The 20,130-nt window shown below is 43.3% G+C and overlaps 1 protein-coding gene across 5 annotated transcripts in view; it reads left to right on the top strand.

Annotated features, from left to right (window-relative positions):
• The window catches only part of LOC116946909 (thrombospondin type-1 domain-containing protein 7A-like), a 444,047-nt gene that overhangs the window by 318,811 nt on the left and 105,106 nt on the right, over positions 1-20,130 (top strand). For all 5 annotated transcript variants that reach the window (XM_076070187.1, XM_032962175.2, XM_032962192.2 and 2 more), the window contains 5 exons: positions 8,187-8,316; positions 8,905-9,014; positions 11,736-11,936; positions 12,643-12,903; positions 14,069-14,247. In XM_076070187.1, the coding sequence (XP_075926302.1) occupies positions 8,187-8,316; positions 8,905-9,014; positions 11,736-11,936; positions 12,643-12,903; positions 14,069-14,247 (881 nt within the window). The remainder of the gene's footprint in view (positions 1-8,186; positions 8,317-8,904; positions 9,015-11,735; positions 11,937-12,642; positions 12,904-14,068; positions 14,248-20,130) is intronic.

A 20,130-nucleotide genomic window follows, 5' to 3' on the forward strand; every position in this document is an offset into this window, starting at 1 on the left:
GTTATTTGACCATTCATCACCACGCAGGTCAGTGCTGGTTGGAGAAAACGGGGAGCATAGACACAGGAGTGTAGAAGTAAAGTACAACAATGGATTTTTCTCACTTAACATAGTGGTGGAATATTTGTGTGTTTGTGGGGAGAAATGGCGTAGTTCTGAGCACACTGATTTCATCAGATAACGCAGCTTCGATTCCTGAAATTGGTGCACAACACCAAGGGCAACTAATATATGAACCTAGAACTTTGTCTTCACAAGGTCAACTCAGCCTAAAATAAGTAATATACCTGGTGTGATGAGTGAATGTAACCAGAAAGGAGGCAAAGACAGTTGGTAATGAGTGGTGCTGGATAAACTGCTTCAGGTGCTCTGCTGACCATAATAATGGACATATTATAAGGGTCTTCCACATTTCGATTTAAAGCTTTCGTGACTGCAGGGATTCATATTCTTGGTTCTTTCGGTAAAGTCAACTGTCTATAGTTAAAAGGGGGGACTTAGTTTGTTCGAAGGACCCATCATAAAAGTGGTCTCTCCTATCAGAAAAACCTTTTAAAATGATGTCCAAATTGTCATCGATCATGGTTACCAAACACATCTATAAAATATACATTTATACAAGAAACTAAAGTTTCACACAGTGGACCTTCATAAGTTGACAGTATTTGGTAAGAGTAATGGTAGACGTTTGGACATTTATGAGGGGTTTTATCTACGGTGAGCCCTCAACTTTCTTAAAGATGCCCACCTGTGTGCAATATGTATTCCCCAATACCTGTGTCCTAAAGAGGAAAAAACACTTAACAGGCATTCATTTGGGCAAAGGTCCTCCATAGGGGAGAAATAAAATAAGGGCTATTGCACAGTATCGCTTATCAATTATTTTTTCCTCTTTTTCTACAGTGTTGTTGGCGATTGTGTTTAGGTATTTTCATTTGTTCTTATGCCCCACTGCCAACGCAGCATCAAAATTTGTTTGTGTACAATACAGGTCTATTGAGAACATTATTATGACACTCGTGCCTCCAGTGAATATAATGTCCATTTAATTAATATATAGTGAGTCCAACTGAGTCGCAGACGTTATCTTGGGAGCAACACTATTTAGTATACAACAGCACGTAACATGACACGATCTACACTCGGGTCTCGAATGCCCATCTAACCATGCTACGGCAGAACTAGACATGGTTAGCTATCCCGGTCCGGACCACAAGCTGGGTCCCGGACCGCGTGGCTAGAGTCTTCTTCTCTCCGACGTGGATCTTCATAACACCAGCACACGAAGAACCTCGAGCTCCTCACAGGGCCCTCGTTATATACCCCCGGGCTGGGGCTGGCTCCGCCCTTCGCCCCGCCCACCTTCCAGGTCTGTCGAGCTCTTTCTCAAAGGTTCCTGAGAGCTCTTTTGGACCACGTGACCGCCCCGCGGCTCCGTCCACCAGTGGCCCCCCTCCAATATCATCCGGTCACGTGTCAGCAGGTCAACCAGCGTATCATGCCCCAACGTAACCCTGGCTGGCTGACGCTCCCTCTCGCTCCCTCACCGGGAGCCCACACTGCACACTGCTCGCGGTGCCTCCACGCTAACCAGAGCTCACCCAAGCCCCGCTAGGGCTGGTACTACACCCCGTAACCCGGGCTGCCCATAATGACAACACATTATCTGTCGTGGCTTCATAAGCTCCAGCACCATACAATGACAACCACAGTCACTACAAATATGAGTAATCTGGACAAAATTAGCAATGACTGATCTGGGAAAATAATCCCAACAACAAAGCCAAGTAGCACATGGCACATTCTCCATTAATGGGAAGCACGCCTTAGCCTTGTTCGTTTAAATATATAGTGCCATTATTTCATAAAGTTGAACTCTTTTATAAAATGTCTGCCATTGACCTCTAACTGCCAAAAGTCATTGGCCATGATGTGCATGATACTCTTAATGCCAGTGGCTGTTTTATCTGGGCATGAGCTCTTGTTGAAGCCTCAGCGTGGAATGTTGTATGCATGTACATGTCTTACGGTACACACGGGTGTTATATTTGGCAACTTTCCAGTTCATCAGGTAAACCTACAGGCTCATCTTCTGTGTGATCAAACTACTTGTGACCTTGTGCTATTTTGGATGTTAAGAGTCATGGTATTTCTGTGTTTCATTTGACCGGTGTTGTTGACATATATCCTTCTTTTCGTGACCGGTCACCCTCCCAGTTCTTGTATGAAAGAAATTAACAAAAAAACAGGAAGATGAAGGCTCTCTCAACACAGGCAATCGTCTTCAGGTGAGAGAGCTCTCTCACTTGAAGACGATTGCCTGTGTTGCGATCGAAACGTCGTGATCTATTATTTTATATCTTCGTGACTTTATCGAAAGACCCAAAGCGTATGCATTCCTGCAGTCACGAAAGCTTTAAATCGAGATTTATGGACATATTGTACGTTTTTACAGCAATGCAGGGGGTGCGTACAGTTGTATATATGTGTTTATTAATATCTATATACATACATGTATTATACACTAAGGCAATTTTGATAGAATGGAGGAGCCAAATACTGACTATGTTTCATCTTGCAATTAGCAGGTGCTGTATAATTTAATCATCACCGAGTTTGTATTCATGGCACGACGTGCACCAGCATTACTTTGCACGTGTATCTTTGCACAAGGTAAATACTCGCTCATTATAGCAATTATCCCTTATGTTATATTCCTGGCCATGGCTAATATCAGTGGTAAGTGATATTAACCGGTCCTGTGCCTCCTTTCTTCACCGAATCCGCACTAATCACCATGGCATGGAGAGGTCTTCATCCAAAGGGCTATAAATGGTAATATCTTTGTTGCTATGAAAATAAGTTTTCACTCTTTATTGCGATTAAATAAATTACCTCCAACTCAGATCATATTAGTGATGCCACAAAAAAAGCACATTTCAGCCTCACATTCAATGCAATTGTTTATATATGTGGCATCTACGTGTGACCACATCTCATTATCATGTTAAGAACAAGTGAGATAGAAAAATCGGAAATTCCTGTATGCACACGGTCTGTGTGTATACATGTGTAGTGACATAGCGCTGACTTGTACAGCAGCTGCAACTGCAGATGGGCGCTTAGCGCACACACAGCTCAGCTGGCAGGCGGAGGAACTGGGGCAAGGGTCATGGTAGACCTCGTGGGGAAGCCCTTGGAACCCTCTGGAGGGTTCGAGAATGGAGGCACGGCTCGGGCAGAGCCAAGCCCCTCCGAAGGGGATATAAGCATCAGAGAGCGAGAGCTCCGGGCTGCCGTTTCTGGGATTGGACTCCTCGTCGCTGTCGTCGTCGCTGCCACCTTCGTCCGATCACTGCGCGGCCGGAGAGTAGTTGGCTGTCCCGGTCGACGCCGTCGGTGCAACGTGGATAGGGTCATGTCTGGGATGGGTCGTGTGGCAGCGTGGTCGTGAGAGAGAGGTTGCCCAAGTAGTGGCGAGAACTCAACAACAGTAAAAGGGGAGGATGGTGCCTTCTACGACTACCTCGTCTCCGACTGAGTGTGTGTGATGCACACCACCCGCACGCACACACAAGCCTCGGGCGTCGAGCAGAAGAGAACGAGCAGAAGAGACGCACACATGACATTACACATGTACAGTGAGGGAAAAAAGTATTTGATCCCCTGCTGATTTTGTACGTTTGCCCACTGACAAAGTAATGATCAGTCTATAATATTAATGATAGGTTTATTTGAACAGTGAGAGACAGAATAACAACAAAAAAATCCGGAAAAACGCATGTCAAAAATGTTATAAATTGATTGGCATTTTAATGAGGGAAATAAGTATTTGACCCCTCTGCAAAACATGACTTAGTACTTGGTGGCAAAACCCTTGTTGGCAATCAAAGAGGTCAGACGTTTCTTGTAGTTGGCCACCAGGTTTGCACACATCTCAGGAGGGATTTTGTCCCACTCCTCTTTGCAGATCTTCTCCAAGTCATTAAGGTTTCGAGGTTGACTTTTGGCAACTCGAACCTTCAGCTCCCTTCACATATTTTCTATGGGATTAAGGTCTGGAGACTGGCTAGGCCACTCCAGGACCTTAATGTGCTTCTTCTTGAGCCACTCCTTTGTTGCCTTGGCCGTGTGTTTTGGGTTATTGTCATGCTGGAATACCCATCCACGACCCATTTTCAATGCCCTGGCTGAGGGAAGGAGGTTCTCACCCAAGTTTTGACGGTACATGGCCCCGTCTATCGTCGCTTTGATGCGGTGAAGTTGTCCTGTCCCCTTAGCAGAAAAACACCCCCAAAGCATAATGTTTCCACCTCCATGTTTGACCGTGGGGATGGTGTTCTTGGGGTCATAGGCAGCATTCCTCCTCCTCCAAACACGACGAGTTGAGTTAATGCCAAAGAGCTCCATTTTGGTCTCATCTGACCACAACACTTTCACCCAGTTGTCCTCTGAATCATTTAGATGTTCATTGGCAAACTTCAGACGGGCATGTATATGTGCTTTCTTGAGCAGGGGGACCTTGCGGGCGCTGCAGGATTTCAGTCCTTCACGGCGTAGTCTGTTACCAATTGTGTTCTTGATTCCTCACCGTTCTCATGATCATTGCAACTCCACGAGGTGAGATCTTGCATGGAGCCCCAGGCCGAGGGAGATTGACAATTATTTTGTGTTTCTTCCATTTGCGAATAATCGCACCAACTGTTGTCACCTTCTCACCAAGCTGCTTGGCAATGGTCTTGTAGCCCATTCCAGCCTTGTGTAGGTCTACAATCTTGCCCCTGACATCCTTGGAGAGCTCTTTGGTCTTGGCCATGGTGGAGAGTTTGGAATCTGATTGATTGATTGCTTCTGTGGACATTTGTCTTTTATACAGGTAACAAACTGAAATTAGGAGCACTCCCTTTAAGAGTGTGCTCCTAATCTCAGCTCGTTACCTGTATAAAAGACACCTGGGAGCCAGACATATTTCTTATTGAGGGGGTCAAATACTTATTTCCCTCATTAAAATGCAAATCAATATATAACATTTTTGACATTGCGTTTTTCTGGATTTTGTTGTTGTTATTATGTCTCTCACTGTTCAAATAAACCTACCATTAAAATTATAGACTGATCATTTCTTTGTCAGTGGGCAAACGTACAAAATCAGCAGGGGATAAAATACTTTTTCCCTCACTGTATGGGTAAATTTGCCGCTGGCTGGCACCAACAGTATTAGAATCGGCTTTTGTTGAGACGACTCAAACAGAGAAACTGGCAGCAGGTGCCCTCCAGCAGGGCAGCAGGAGGCAAAGGAGTAGCATTCACAATGATAAATAGAGCACGAGGTGGACAAAACACAGCGTGTTGGCACAGTGGAGACCACATGTGGTGCCACCGCCAGTTCACTAGTCTGTTTACTCGTAACACATGGGTCGAACTGGAGACCTCCCATCAGCGATTCTTTGCAACTCCATGTGGCTTAAAGTGTATTTAGCCTGGCACAAGTGGGAGGCAGGGCTGCTACCACAATGCCAATACGCATTGGTCACACACTGAGGCCGGCATGGCTCCACTGGTTGGTGATTAATAATGCACTGCACATTTATTCTCATTGTCTATTTGCTCCAATGGCTCACACCAGTTGGAGGCCAGATTCCTGGCACTTGATATTTTAGAGTGTCTGCCAATTCCTAAATTGTAAACTTTTTAAAATCATCATCAGCCATGTTCTATCCACTACATCAAATTCCACACCCCATGGTCCCGCGATGCCACAAATCATCTCGCTTCCTCACATGAGCCGACTCATCACTATCTCTGCGGTGGTCATGCCTCTCAAGTGCTATCGCTCCCCTGACTGCTATTGTCACCAGTCACTCCCGTTGGTCATCACCTCTTCCATTGATGTGTCTTGACAGTCAACAGGATGTCTTTAATTTGTGTTTGTTCTCTCGTCCATGTGTTCCCCTTTCTTGTCTTATGGTGTAATTTTCACATGCGCCTCTCCACGCATATTGGTGTACTTTTCAGCTTTATTTTTACTTTCTTCACGATCGTAGTGGATGTTTGAGATCAATATTAGATTGAATAGAGTCATCGTTTCAGTGTCACTCAAAACACACCGTCACATGCTGTGTTTTACTTGCCCTTCTAGGCAAACTGAATTTTCCGGTTCCTTCATGTTCGTCTTTGAATTCAACATTGATTGACAACCGTACCCTGCCAGGAAAATACATTTTAAGAAATATTTAGAAGTTAAAAGCCTTCCACACCCATTCGTAATGAAGGCTTTCAGTTTTTACCAATAAAGGTTATGTAACTTTATTTAAGATTTCTCTCATATTTCCATATGGTAACCCATACAGCACTTTCATAATTCATTTTAAAGTGAATTTCATTTTGAGATAGCATTCATAACTCCTTCGAAGTAAATTCAACTTTATTTAATGTTGTAGTTTGCATAATGCAATGTGTCATAAAATAAATGGTGTTAAATTAATTTCTGGACCTCCTGCATTTAACCTGTTCTTAAGTACAGTATTACATAATGTAGACAGGTCAAAGTCTGCGCGTGCATGAAAGAACAATGGGCAGTGCTCATCTCTGTTAGAGGCCCTCAGCTAAAGATGGAATTGGTACAGTTCTGTTGCAGAGGTCAGTCTCCGTATAAGACAAAGTGAGCAGCCCTGAGCCACTGGTAAAAATCCGACTCTTCTATAGCAAATACAAATACAGTCACCTAAAAAAGCTCTCATATGTAATCATTCATTTGCACAATCGCATGAATTATGCAATCAATTTTATAATCATATTATTTGCATTAGTCATATAATGAATGTTACTTAATTGAAATCAGTGTTGCAACAACGCAATTACCTGTTACGATCGTAATGTTTATGACTGCAATCAATTGGCAAAGTATTTCAAACAGTGTTTCATAATTACCCATGAGGTAATGCAAGGGAGTATAGCATAAATTAACATTGCTCCACATTCCACCATGTTCCACTAAGATGGGCAGAGGTGTCCATGTATTGAACTGTAGCCTTGAAGCCACAAGGTAATACAGCAGATGGTGTACACATGAGAGTTGCAGTGTTCACGACGTTGATCGTAATAATGGTAATGTTAAATTTTGATTTAAAGCTTTCGTGACTGCAGGGATTCATATTCTTGGTTCTTTCGGTAAAGTCACGTAGAAGGGAAACAATAAAATAATAAAAATATAAAACAATAAAATTATCACGACGTTTCGACTGTAACACGAGCAATCATCATCAGGTGTGAAAGCCACAGCAAGAAATTTTGAAAAAAGATGGCTTTTTTTTACGTTAGCACCATGGAGAGCGATTTGGCAGTTATTCAGATGGCGAGTCCATCTATGTTCGGAAAAGAGGAGGGGGGAGACGAAAATAATGGATGCGGTCTGAAAGCCACCGTAAGCGTGAACAATCAATTAAGACCCGAAATGGTTGATCAAATCCTTCCAATGATTTCTAAGCCAGAATCTATCTTCTCGGTTAAAATTGCCTCTGTGTTTGTATATGTGGATAGCCTCATGAACGAATCTCTCATGGTAGCCAGATGGCTTGCAGAGAACCTCTGTCTTGGAGAAGTCAATGTCATGTGAGCCTACTGAATTATAACAGTGATCTGCCACGGCCGAGGTGTTGGTCCTACCGTGTTTTAGGTCTGCTTTGTGTTCACGGATGCGGTCCGAGACATGTCGTTTGGTTTCTCCAATGTAACTACTACCACAGAGGCAACTTAGTTTGTAGACGACAGGGTACTGTATGTCCGGAATCACATCTTTTTCAGACGGAACCAGATCACGGATTTTTTATGTGACTTTACCGAAAGAACCAAGAATATAATGGTAATGTTGCTCACGGCCATTCATGTTGGTCCTGTTGAAGACAATACTGGTGAAATATTTACATGAGATGATGATATTGGTAATGGTGATGATGATTATCATAATGTTATCTTGATGACGATGATGAAAGCGATAATGATGTCAGTAATGGTGATATTCTCAGTGGCAGTTTTTAATGTAATCGCCATTGGTAATGGCGATGGTGTTGCCAATGTTGTCTTTATATAGATGGTATTGATAATTATTCTAATGGCATTGATATTTATGTTACCACCGACTATGTTGAATCAAGCCTGTGTTCACACATGGCTTCTGTGCATTACAGACGGCGCCCCGACACCGCGACAGTGGCGCTTTCGTGTGGTGATCCAGCGTGCCAGTGGCGGAGGACGGCCCTGTCCCAAGAGTCTTAGCGACATGAGGCCTTGCCCCACACGGCCCTGCCCTCAATACAGGTAATGCACTTGAACTCTGCCTACCTACCAACAAAAGTTGATTATTTAATTGATATTTATCAACGATTGCTGAGCACATATTCAAAGGCCGAAATAGGCAAGCGACCACAGACAAACAGCACTATTGAAGGTTATCATAGATCAGAGTTAAATTAAATACATTTTTGCATAATTTTGGGTGGGGTGGGGGGTAGAAAATTTGCATGCACGATCAAGAGAGTGCAAGTTTTGGCAGGAGCAGAGCACAGGGTAGACCAACACATCCAAAGTCACGGGTGCACAGGTTCACCAACTGCATCAGTCGTGCCTCATGCTCTGTTAACTTTGGCTTTGCGCTCCTTCTCCACGAGTCTGTGGCTTAGAAAGGTTTTCCTGTATAGGTTGCATTTGATACACGTTTGATGATGTTAAACCCCCGTTGACTTTGCGAACATCCCAAAGCGGGACAATCCTAAAAAATGTCGGTTGGGCTTTCCTGGTACAATGGCAAATCTGCCTCGGTTCAGCATGCAGCCGGGCGACTCCCCCTCACAGGCACTGTACCCCACGGCCACTTGCGTCTCTCCGTGTTCGGGCGCGAGTGAGCAGGTGGCGCACGCACCGGTGGGGGCAATGCCACTTGCTGGCGTCCTCCTCTGCACGTGCGGCCGGAGCGAACCCTGGAGAATCACCCTGCGGCCAGGGCTTGCAGACCCGAGGTGAGGGCCGCAGCAGAGGTCTCGTTGTCCCGTTACCACATTTGCGTTTATTCTTAAGAAATTGTCTCAGTTTGAATGTCATCCACAAACGTATGCTCTGGTGATGCTATGACCAAAATAAACCTAAAAGGTAGATTTTCATCAAGTCTATAGTAGCTCAATGCATTTTAACACAACGGTTCCAACGAATGCTGTGAAGTGACATTAAATACTCTTGCTTGAAGCTCTCCGATGTGTATTCAGGTTGTGCTGTGTGTGGTTCAGCATCAAGTCTGACGTTTCGGTCCATGTGCAGTACGTGGAGCTGAACATCGAAAGTCATGCAGAACAACAAATACGTCGGAGAGCTGTTGAGCACAGCCGGGAAACCCTACACAGTAACATTGTTCCCAAGAATAGTACATTAAGTACCAGTTGTCATCTTCCATTTCAAATAAATATGAAGTTCACATGGAATTATATTTCCTAGGTCACCACTGCAATAGATATTGTGCTAATCTGCTCTCTCAATGCCAGCTCATGTGCCAAGTAAACGTAAATCTGTGCTTGCGAACGACACCTGCTCCAACAGTCTACTGCATGAACATTAAGAGGTGCATTGTCTGAGAATGTCGAGAGGGTGGGATGTGAATGAAAATGAAATTGGGTGGAAGGAGGTACATGGGGAGAGAAATACCTGCAGGACTCTTGCCAGTTGCTGAGCCAAGTGAACAACTCCTCCCTCCCTGTGAGTGCCGCACAGAGAAGAGATAAGTAAACTTTATCCTAGTCCATAATTGCATGCAATTTAGACCAAAGTGTAATTGCATTGAGCTACATTAAGACACCCAGGGCAGTAGCAGCCATGAGTCGTCAAACGACAAGCGGCAGATGATAAATGGGTGGTTTTCGGTGTTTAAAAAATACTCAACATAACTGGTAATTTCAAAGTCCCCACAGGATGTTTGTTTTTGTATTAAACTGAAAGAAAATATTAAGCGTTTGAATGATCAAGTATGTGGTATCACTGCGAAGGTTTTTGTGGTGGTGCTTTGTCGTTCTTCGATGTGTTATCAGGTTGTACAGGATTGTTGTTCGGCATGATGTGTGATTTTTCATTCCACGTGCTGGTAGCTCCTTCAAGCCACCCGACATGTGGTAAAACAAACAAAAAACACGTCGGAGCACTGAGGTAAAGTGTAAGATTAATTTAATATAGTTCTTAAAAATTGTGGCAACCATGAAACGACCACGTGCCACCACGATTGGAGGCAAAGAGGATTATTCGAGACAGCTATTGAGGAGAGACGCCGCTGATTGCAGCGTGTGCGACCCCTGTGCCACCATCTATCACATGTTCATTACACGTATTGAAAGGCTGAACTGCTTACATTCATGCTCGAGGAATTTTTCCATCGCTAATGAAAGCAAGGGTCACGGGGAATCAACTTCATGACCTCATTTGCAGCGTAAAAGCTTTCACTCCGTTTATTGGAGGCAGCTCCTCGTGTTGAGTACGGACCGTGCGCTGGTCGGCAGGAGGGAGCAACTTCTGCTGGGATAGCAGTGGGATTGGGTTGAGAGGCGTGATCGGCAAAGTACAGGTCGGGGTGGGATGGTCGATACGACCCTAATTTTCCAGGCGTAGCTAGAGCATCAATGAGTTGGGCTTGATTGTTGATGCAGTAATCATGTGCGGCATAACGCAGCATTAGTCGACAATGGGAAATGGGGTGTCGCTAAGTCTGTGCGTGTGCACTGACGCACACGCACAAACACACATGGAGCAATATTCCAGTTTGAATGCACTGTTCATTCTGCCCCAATGGCCTGTGTCTTATATCATCATGTGCACCCAAATAAAGTCCATACAGAATTAATGAAATACCCAGTAGTTATTTACCAAGACTGTATTATATATAGATTTTGTGACATACACCACTATCTCTGCAAACCGCTTCGCTCTGGCACCGCAATTTATGTGTATTTGTACAGCTCATATCGACACATTCGCTATCGAACATAAGGACCTAAGTGCATCGCAGTAGTGGCATATTCCCACCTGCAACAGCCTACCCATCCATGCAGCTCTATTATTGTCTATCGAAATTAAATGAACATACCAGCTGGTTACAGATGGCACTGAAACAGGAATGCTGTCATGTTTAAATACATATGTCCTGAGTAATTTCACATTTTCCTTTTATTACAGCATTATATGATGATTCAATCAACAGTACGATTTATTGAATTGCAAGCTGAGTGGCTTTTTTTGTTGTTTAATAGAATTTTAATTGCTTTAAATGGACACGTAAAAAAACAAGAAACATGGGTGGTATAACTTCAATTTAAAATTATATTACAAAAGGAAAATTGTCCCTAGGTTAGCTATGTATGAGCCTCCAAAGCTTTCATATTTGTCGAGCAAGAATTATATAGATGATATGAAATATAATCTTGAGAGCATCAAAGACAAATTTGATGTATTTATAATTTCATCTAAAAAATTGGGATACTGCGTTTTCATGCTGCAGACTTCATGGTACATGATAAAACACGAATATTAATAATTATCAAACATTACTTGCCATACCCATGGGTGGCTGGGAGCTATTATAATTTCTCGGTGATGGCTATGATGACATGGGGGTGGTGTTAGGTGTGTAATGCTACGCAATGATGTGTAGCTGAGGGGCTTTCGTCGAGTGTTTATGGTGGTGGTGATGTTGGGGGTGGTGTTAGGTGTATCTTGCCACGTCGAGGGCGAGGGACACGTGGACCCACGGGAGTGCCTGACCCGCGCTGCACCAATGCCCATGCTTGCCCAGCCGTGCCGAGTACCGTGCGCCTCAGACTGCGCGCTCAGTTCCTGGTCCCCATGGACTCATTGTCCATCACATCCGGGCTGCGGGGCTACACAGACAAGACGACGCTCACTCACCGGTAAATGTAAAGCGCGTTCGTACTTGACACTTGCATGTGCGAACACGCACACACGCGCGGCAATGAAGACCTCTCCATATCACTTGGTCACGGGGATTATTCGACCATACTTTTCCATGCTGTTCATTGTGGGTTGGTGTAGGGGGTGGTGGCCCAGGATTGGTTCAGATAACACCCACCACTGTTGTTCGCCATGGCCAGGAATAAAACTCAAGTAAACGGGTTATTGCCTAGTGCTCTAAGACTGCACCACCACTCCACATACGAATCAATTAATCATATATTCATCTGCACGCATACCGCTCTATATATTTCAGTTCCCCAGTAACACTGACAATGCACTTATAATCTTATAGCAGTGAATGTACTGGATTCGTCTGCGGCATCTTAATTTTCACAGTAATTGTTAATCTAGTGCACAATTAGTGCTGACAATTAGAGCAACCCACCTGAACATTGGGTTCATTGCTTTCGTGGTGAGTGTTGTAAGACTCATCACCATATGTTCAATTAGCACGTATGGCTATGTACGTTACGAAAGAAGTTGAACATACCTCCTATCCATGCCACCCACCTGCATTGTCATATTTTCACCATCAGAATAATAATCTTTATTTATCCTGGAGAAATCTGATGAGCGATAAAGCTCTTTTTCACAGGTGTCCAATAGATGTTCATCACACCGCGGCATCCTCTTCCCACGCAGGCAGGAGCAAGCGACGAGAAGAGTGCAAGGTCGCCCACACCTTCCCTCTCCTCGAGAGCCAACCATGCCCGTGCAACACGCACACGAGCCGCCCGACGGGGCCCTGGTCGGACTGCATCGTGACACTGGGGGAAGGGCGGCCCGGAGACGGCCCAGCGGTGGCCGGAGAACCTGAGTGCGGGAAGGGCGTGCGATTGCAAGCCGTATCTTGCTACGACCACGAAGAGCACTTGACTAGGCCTGAGATGTGCAACAGCCCCGGTCAGTCGAGTGCAGCGTAAGCCCCGGTCACCGGGTTCGGAGGAGCTTTGTTGGAAAACTCTAAATCTCGGTTCTGTTTTGGGTAGGGTTTCCGCCTTTCCTGGTTTTCCCAGGATTATCCTGTTTTTGAGGTTTTCTCATGACATTAATAGTCCCGATGTTTCTCCTACTTGATATCTGTGAAAAATAACTTCATAGCTCATCATATGCCTCTAATATAAAAAAAATATTCTGATTCTGAAATATTCTGATTCTGTTTGTCAATCGTTTTAATTATACACAGTTGACAATGATACACATGTAATTCTACATATGTAATTCTACAATGATACACGTGAAATGGTCGGGGCGTTCAAGCAGTTGTGTACGTGCAGCCACATTGAGAAGTGGTGTGGACTTAGTGCAAAATTATGCAATCTGTGTGTTAATTAATTAACTTAAATGACTCAGTTTTATTTGCTCTAATACGTTTTGTGGACACGGCTCATTGCCTGCATACTCAGTTAATGTGTGGTCACGTTGAAATCTTCATGATGCGTGTGCAATGAGTTAAATCCGATGTTTAGCTTTCCTTCTGTACTGGCCATATCATCACTCAAATCGATATTCGTTTAGCAAAGAGACAAGCACATTGATTGCAGGTTTTTTTTTATTATCTGCGTGTATTTACAGCAAGTTGCTGATTACTGAAACCCAAAAGAGAGTAAACATATGTATGAAGGGGGGGAGCTTAATTTTTATTTTTTAACAATTTAGCCTTTATTGCATATGTTCTTCCTAAATCGTGATCAGAATTGGGTTGCTATTTTGATATTTGCATAGGCGTTCACGGTTGTTCTGTATAGCTCTCTGATCACCTGTTCTTTAGTATGATGTCCGACATTTCACTCCACGTGATGGGAACTTTTTACATTCCTTAAAATACACTGTAGAACTGACGAAGCCCGAAGGGACTGAAGTGGAGTTAAATGTCAGACGTCATGCCGAGCAGCACGTTTACAACCCGGAGACGTATTGGAGTAATTAAGTCTATATATTCAGTCCTGAGCCCATGGGAGGCCTCAAGCTGGCCCCATGTGGAACACGTGTAGAAGCTGAACATTCGCCTAAAAGAACGTGGTGAGATCGTTCAGCGGATATTGCCGTGTATCCACATGTGACCCAGGGTGGAGGGAAGAGGCCTGCGAGGTTGCCTGTCCTGTGGACTGCGCACTGGGTGAGTGGATCCCGTGGTCACCGTGCAGCAAGTCGTGCGGGGCGGGGATGAGCATGCGTTCCAGGAAGATCCAGGGGGGGCCCTCTCACGGAGGGCGACCGTGCCCGCCTCCCCATCACGCGCTGCAGGTGACGTTCGCTTTCAAACCCTTCTCACTCGCCCTCAATGCTTACACTCTGCAAATCCACACCTGTATAACCCAAGGTGCCAGCACTTTTTCCAGACATTAATTAACCTTTCCACATTTGCCTCCTATTCTCCATTAAAATGTCATTGCACATTGGACACATGTGATCATTGGTAATGAAGGAAACCTGTGCCATGGCACATGTGCAATGGAGTATTTTTAGAAGCTTCTATTGGCTTGTCTACCTTCTTTTCCACCAATGAAGGTGTTTGAATATATTTTGACAAGGGGGCTTGTTCATCTACGTGCCTGCCTGTCCTCTCCTGATAACAGTACTGGTTGATAAGTGTTTTCTAAATATAGTTCATTTTTTATTATGCACATTTTATTACATAAAACATGCATGACTATATTGTATTTTTCCCTTGGTAGTGGGATCTGTAATGTTATTGCTGTCAAATGTAATCTTGATTTGAAGCTTTCGTGACTGCAGGAATCGATACTCTTTGGTTCTTTTGGTAAAGTCACGTGGTAGGTAGAAAAAAGAGTATATCACGACGTTTTGATCGCAACAACAAGCGACCGTCTTCACCTGATTGGAATATTATTGAGAAATAGAATTAAAAAGAAAACATTTCACTGCTTTAATCCGTTGGGGGTATAAAAATGCCAACATGAGCCATTTGAAAGACAGCCTGATGTATAAATGTAACCAATATCCATAACTTAGAGCAATGTATACATTTTAAAGCATAATAGCTTCATGCTATAATCAAAATATTCATATTATAAAAACGCAGCAGAATATGCACATTTGCTTGATTGATTTGTCAATGTTATTTGGCAAGGACCTTTATATTTCATGGGACCTCCTTTGCCATTACCAAAATATGATAATAGGTTTTTCCCATTTATTCTGGTCTAACACCGTTTGAGACGAGGCTCAAAAGAAAACTGTCTCTGGTGTGGACCAATCAGTTTCGAGGACAATGCATATATTATCAGTGTTTTTTGTTTGCATTCTGATCACGAGCATTGTGGTTAATGCAGACATGATTCCCTGTAAAAGGTTTCAGTTTGGTGTTTTAACATCTTAACACCTGTTTTGTTGCCAGAAAAAGGGGAAAAACCTACGACCTTTATATTTCACATACTACTATAATGAGCCAAAAATGTGTGTGTCCCACGTGATGTCATGCCACATGAGGCCCACCCCCCCGCGTAACGTCACTCCACATGAGGCCCACCCCCCTCATTAATATTCGTGAATGGGTGGATTTTTATACTAACGCAGAGGAAGGTCGAGCTGAATTAAATTATTTATTACGCAAAGTCACTTCAAATATGACGTTACTTTACAGAAAGTGACGGTAAAACATAAATCTAAGCAGCACAGTGCTTCATCCGTGCGTGACGTCACTGCAAAAGAGCCCCCCCCCCCCTTAATTAATATTCATACCCGCGTGGAAATTTACACGAACAATCAAGAAGGTCGCGGACTCCACATGCCGCACCCCTCCCCTCTTTAATAATCATGAGCAGGTGACGTCACTCCACATGCCGCACCCCTCCATACCCATTAGCGGGTGACGTCACTACACATGAGGCAACCCCCCCTAATTAATAATCATGAGCTGAACAATTTTTCTATTGAATATTTCAGATGTACTGCAATATACACCCGTCCTTGGACGGGCAAAAAAGCTAGTATAGAATAACAACCTATATTACTTATATTTCGATTTAAAGCTTTCGTGACTGCAAGGATTCATCTTCTTTGGTTCTTTCGGTAAAGTCACGTAGAATGAGAATAAAATAATAAATTGATCAAATAAAATAACACAATAATATTCTCACGACGTTTCGGCCACAACACAAGCGGCCTTCATCAGGTGAAGGGGACGAGACTGTCTGGAGGACAGCGCTGGAGTGAGAAAGCCACGCTGAGATCACGACCTTTAAGCTGTGTGAGAAGAAACAAAGCGCCTTGCCAAAGGAATTAGCATAGAATTTAGCATTGAAATGGCTGAGTGATTATCTTGTGACTGGTCACAGAAAAGGCTATGTTAAAGTTAAAGCATACACATCCGCAAAGGCACCCCTTGACAAAGGAATTAGCATAGAATTTAGCATTGAAATAGCTGAGTGATTAGCTTGTAACTGGTCACAGAAATAGCTATGTTAAAGTCAGAGTATATACATTCACCGAGGCACCTAGTACAAATCAAACAGGAAAATGTAGCATTGAAATAACTAGGCGAATTTAGCATTGAAATAACTGAGTGATTAGCTTGTGACTGGTCACAGAAATGGCTATGTTGTAGTTAAGGCCTACACATCTGAGCTATTCACAGTAACTGGGTATACAATACAATATATAATGAATACTATATAGTGAACCAATAAAAAATACTAAAATATAAATTACCTCAATGTTATCAATAAACTCTATATTCTCCAATCAGCTAAGCTACCAACAATAAGTCGTTATATATCACAATGCTATATGGCGAAAAATGGGTGGATTCTTACCCTCAACTTTAGCAACACGGATAGCTACGGGTCCCGTTCAGACGGACGAGTTCATCCATAGTCGGAACAGAGGAGGGGGAGAGAGACAGCTGCGAGGCGCTGTTATCCTCCATGTTGTAAACCATACCATTAACCGTGGTGTGAGAGGTATTAAGAGTCAATGCCAGCGAAAGAGCTGCGGTCTGAAGGTCATCGTAAAATACAATTAATTAAGAACGGAAATGGTTTAAAACATCTTTCCAATGGTTACTAAGCCAGAATCCATCTTCCCGGTTGAAAATGTCTCTGTGCTTGTATATGTGAATGGCCTCATGAACGAATCTCTCATGGTAGCCGGTTGGTTTGCAAAGAACCTCCGTCTTGGAGAAGTCAATGTCATGTGAGCCCATTGAATTATAACAGTGATCTGTCACGGCAGAGGTGTTCGTTCTACCGTGTTTCAAGTCTGCTTTATGTTCGCGGATGCGGTCCGAGATATGTCGTTTGGTTTCTCCAATGTAGCTACTACCACAGAGGCACTTTAGTTTGTAAACGCCCGGGTACTGTATGTCTGGAACAGCATCTTTTACAGATGGAACTAGATCACGGATTTTATGTACTGTGTTGAATCGGACCTGGATCTTGTGTTTATTCAGGATTTTGGAGATCTTTTTAGTGACCCCTGCAATGTAGGGTAAGGTGATGGTTTTGAGTGGCTTCAGAAGAGGATCCTTCTTCATGACTGGAGTGATGGCTTTGCGGATTGTGTAGTCGGAGTAACCATTAGCCCTGAGAGCCTGGTGTACGTGCTTGAGTTCACTGGTAATATGTTCCTGGTCGGAAATGCATTGGGCTCTATGGTATAGAGTCTTGATGAGGGAGTTATTCTGGGATGGATGGTGGTGGGAATCCGGTTTCAAGTAAGCATCTGTATGGGTAGCTTTCCTGTAGACAGAGTGGCTCATTGAACCATCATGTCTCCTTTTAATTAAGACATCCAAAAAGGGTAGTTTGCCATCTTTTTCGACCTCCATGGTAAATCTGATGGCTGGGTGTATGGAATTGATGTGGTCGCGGAATTGGTCTAGAGCAGGCTGGCCATGTGGCCAGATGACAAAGGTGTCATCCACGTACCTCTTCCATAAGGTCGGGCGTAGAGTGGCAGTCTGGATGGCGTCAGTTTAAATTTTTTCCATGAATACGTTGACTACAACCGGAGATAGGGGGAGCCCATTGGGGTGCCCTCACTTTGTTTGTAGAAAGTTCCATTCCAGGTGAAGTATGTGTTGGTTAAGCAATGTCTCACCAGGGGGGGTACATCAGTGTGCAGTCCTTGATGAACCAGGTCTTCAATGATAGCGATGGTGTCAGGTACCGGGACTTTGGTGAACAAGGACACCACATCAAAACTGACAAGCAGGTCGTCTGGGGACAGGGAAATGCCTTTGATTGTCGATACCAGGTGAGTAGAATTTAGTACCGCAGAGGTGGTTTTTCCAGTGAAAGGTCGCAGTATATCAGCAAGAAAACGTGCCAGTTTATAGGTGGGGAGTTGATACTAGAGACGATGGGACGAAGGGGTGTATCTTCTTTGTGTATCTTTGGAAGGCCATATAATTTTGGTGGTCTGGCAGCAGAGGGTTTCAACGAGAACTATTACTTATGTTTTACATTGAATAAACTGTGTCATTTCATTATGTAAACAATGAAGTCGGTATTGAGACAATGAAGCAACGTTTATAAAATAAAAACAATGTCAAAATATGCATATCTTTTAAAGGTAACTGACTCTTAAACACTATTTCATGGATGTTCTTGCTAGCTTGTAAAGTCACGTATTTTTTTTTTAATATATTTTCCGAATGAGAGGATACCAGAGCAACCACAGCAGACCCATATGTAAAAGAGGAGAGCACTCACTCAAACAAATAAAATGTGTGATCCTTCATTGGTAGTGGTGCACGAGCTGAAAATAACAATCTCAGCACATTCGTCGGAAGCACTGCTCTACAAGAAACAATACATACAAGGCAACATTTCAGGTTGTAGCCCTGAAAGACGATCTCTCAGCTATGAAGAGGATCATTGGCCAAAATATCGCATGTTGTATATTCACTCCCTTACAGATACATTAGAAACCCAGTTGCGGCACTACCTCTTCCAGGCTCCACAGTAATTACCCTGTTCCTGCAAGAGTGTTTTATCACACATCACACGCGGAATCTTGTAGAACCACAATAATCCACCGAGCGTCGAGAATTTCTGCTTTTATATCTTCTTCCAGAGTAGACCTTGCAGCACATTAAATATTTGCAAAACAATCACAGATTGGCATTGTCACTTATCAAATTTCATGTGTACATGTTCATCTTGTAATGAACTTTGATGACACTGCACACCAACTTGTCAATAGACGTTAAAGAGCTTTGCTCATGCACTAAAATTAACATGGAGGAATGCTGTTTTAAATAAACTCAATAAGAAAAGTTGTGAACGTCGTGATGATTATTTAATCAAATAAAAACACAAAACAGCTGCCAAAAAACAGTAATGCTTAAACACTTTTAGCAATGAGCAAATGAGTTGTCTTGCAAACCAGACAATTTCTGTAATTTCTTACCAACCAATCAATGTGTACTCACGAATACATAAAGACTCAATATGTTTCAGGCTTGTGTTAATCCACTGCTCTATGCTGTTTCAGTAATGGATGTTGTTTTGACCATACATCACAAAGCTGGTAAGTGTGGGGTGGTGAAAAAGAGGGCTGAGGGAGCGTGTGGACTGGATCTAATATCACTCACCACTGATGTTAGCCAGTGCTTGGAATCCAATTCAGGTTTTGAGTTCATTGCATAGCATTCTTACCACTTGCACTACCGCTTCACCACAAAATTATAATACTTGAATAATCTCTCAAATGTTTAGCATGAATGAAGTTTCGTTGACACACGTGGACTTGAGATGTGTACTTGGCATACGTGGTCTGAAATTGCCCATCTCACAACTCACGGCTTTAAGAAAATGAGGCGGCTAGACTTTGGAGCACTTATATGGCTACTCATAGAATTACATGAACGGATTAATTTGCCACTTTCAGGCTTGGATGAGTCCACTACAGCCGAATAATATTTATTGCAATGGCTTGTGGAGACTTTGTTTATTTCCTCTGAACGGCAAGTAAGGTATATATATCATTGGTTTTTTTCTCCTTGCAACTCACAGATTGTGCGGGCTTTGGTCATGATGGCGTTTAATATGCTGTTTTAAGTGAAATGCATTCACATATTTTTTACAAACGGTGCACGTATTTTGTATCATGAGTGAGCACGAGAGCAATGTTCCTAACTGCTAACTTTTTGATTCGGAGCAT

The sequence above is a fragment of the Petromyzon marinus genome, chromosome 2, assembly GCF_048934315.1.
Source record: "Petromyzon marinus isolate PM22_M1 ecotype Great Lakes invasive population chromosome 2, UKy_Petmar_22M1.pri1.0, whole genome shotgun sequence".
In the NCBI taxonomy this organism is placed as follows: Eukaryota; Metazoa; Chordata; class Hyperoartia; order Petromyzontiformes; family Petromyzontidae; genus Petromyzon; species Petromyzon marinus.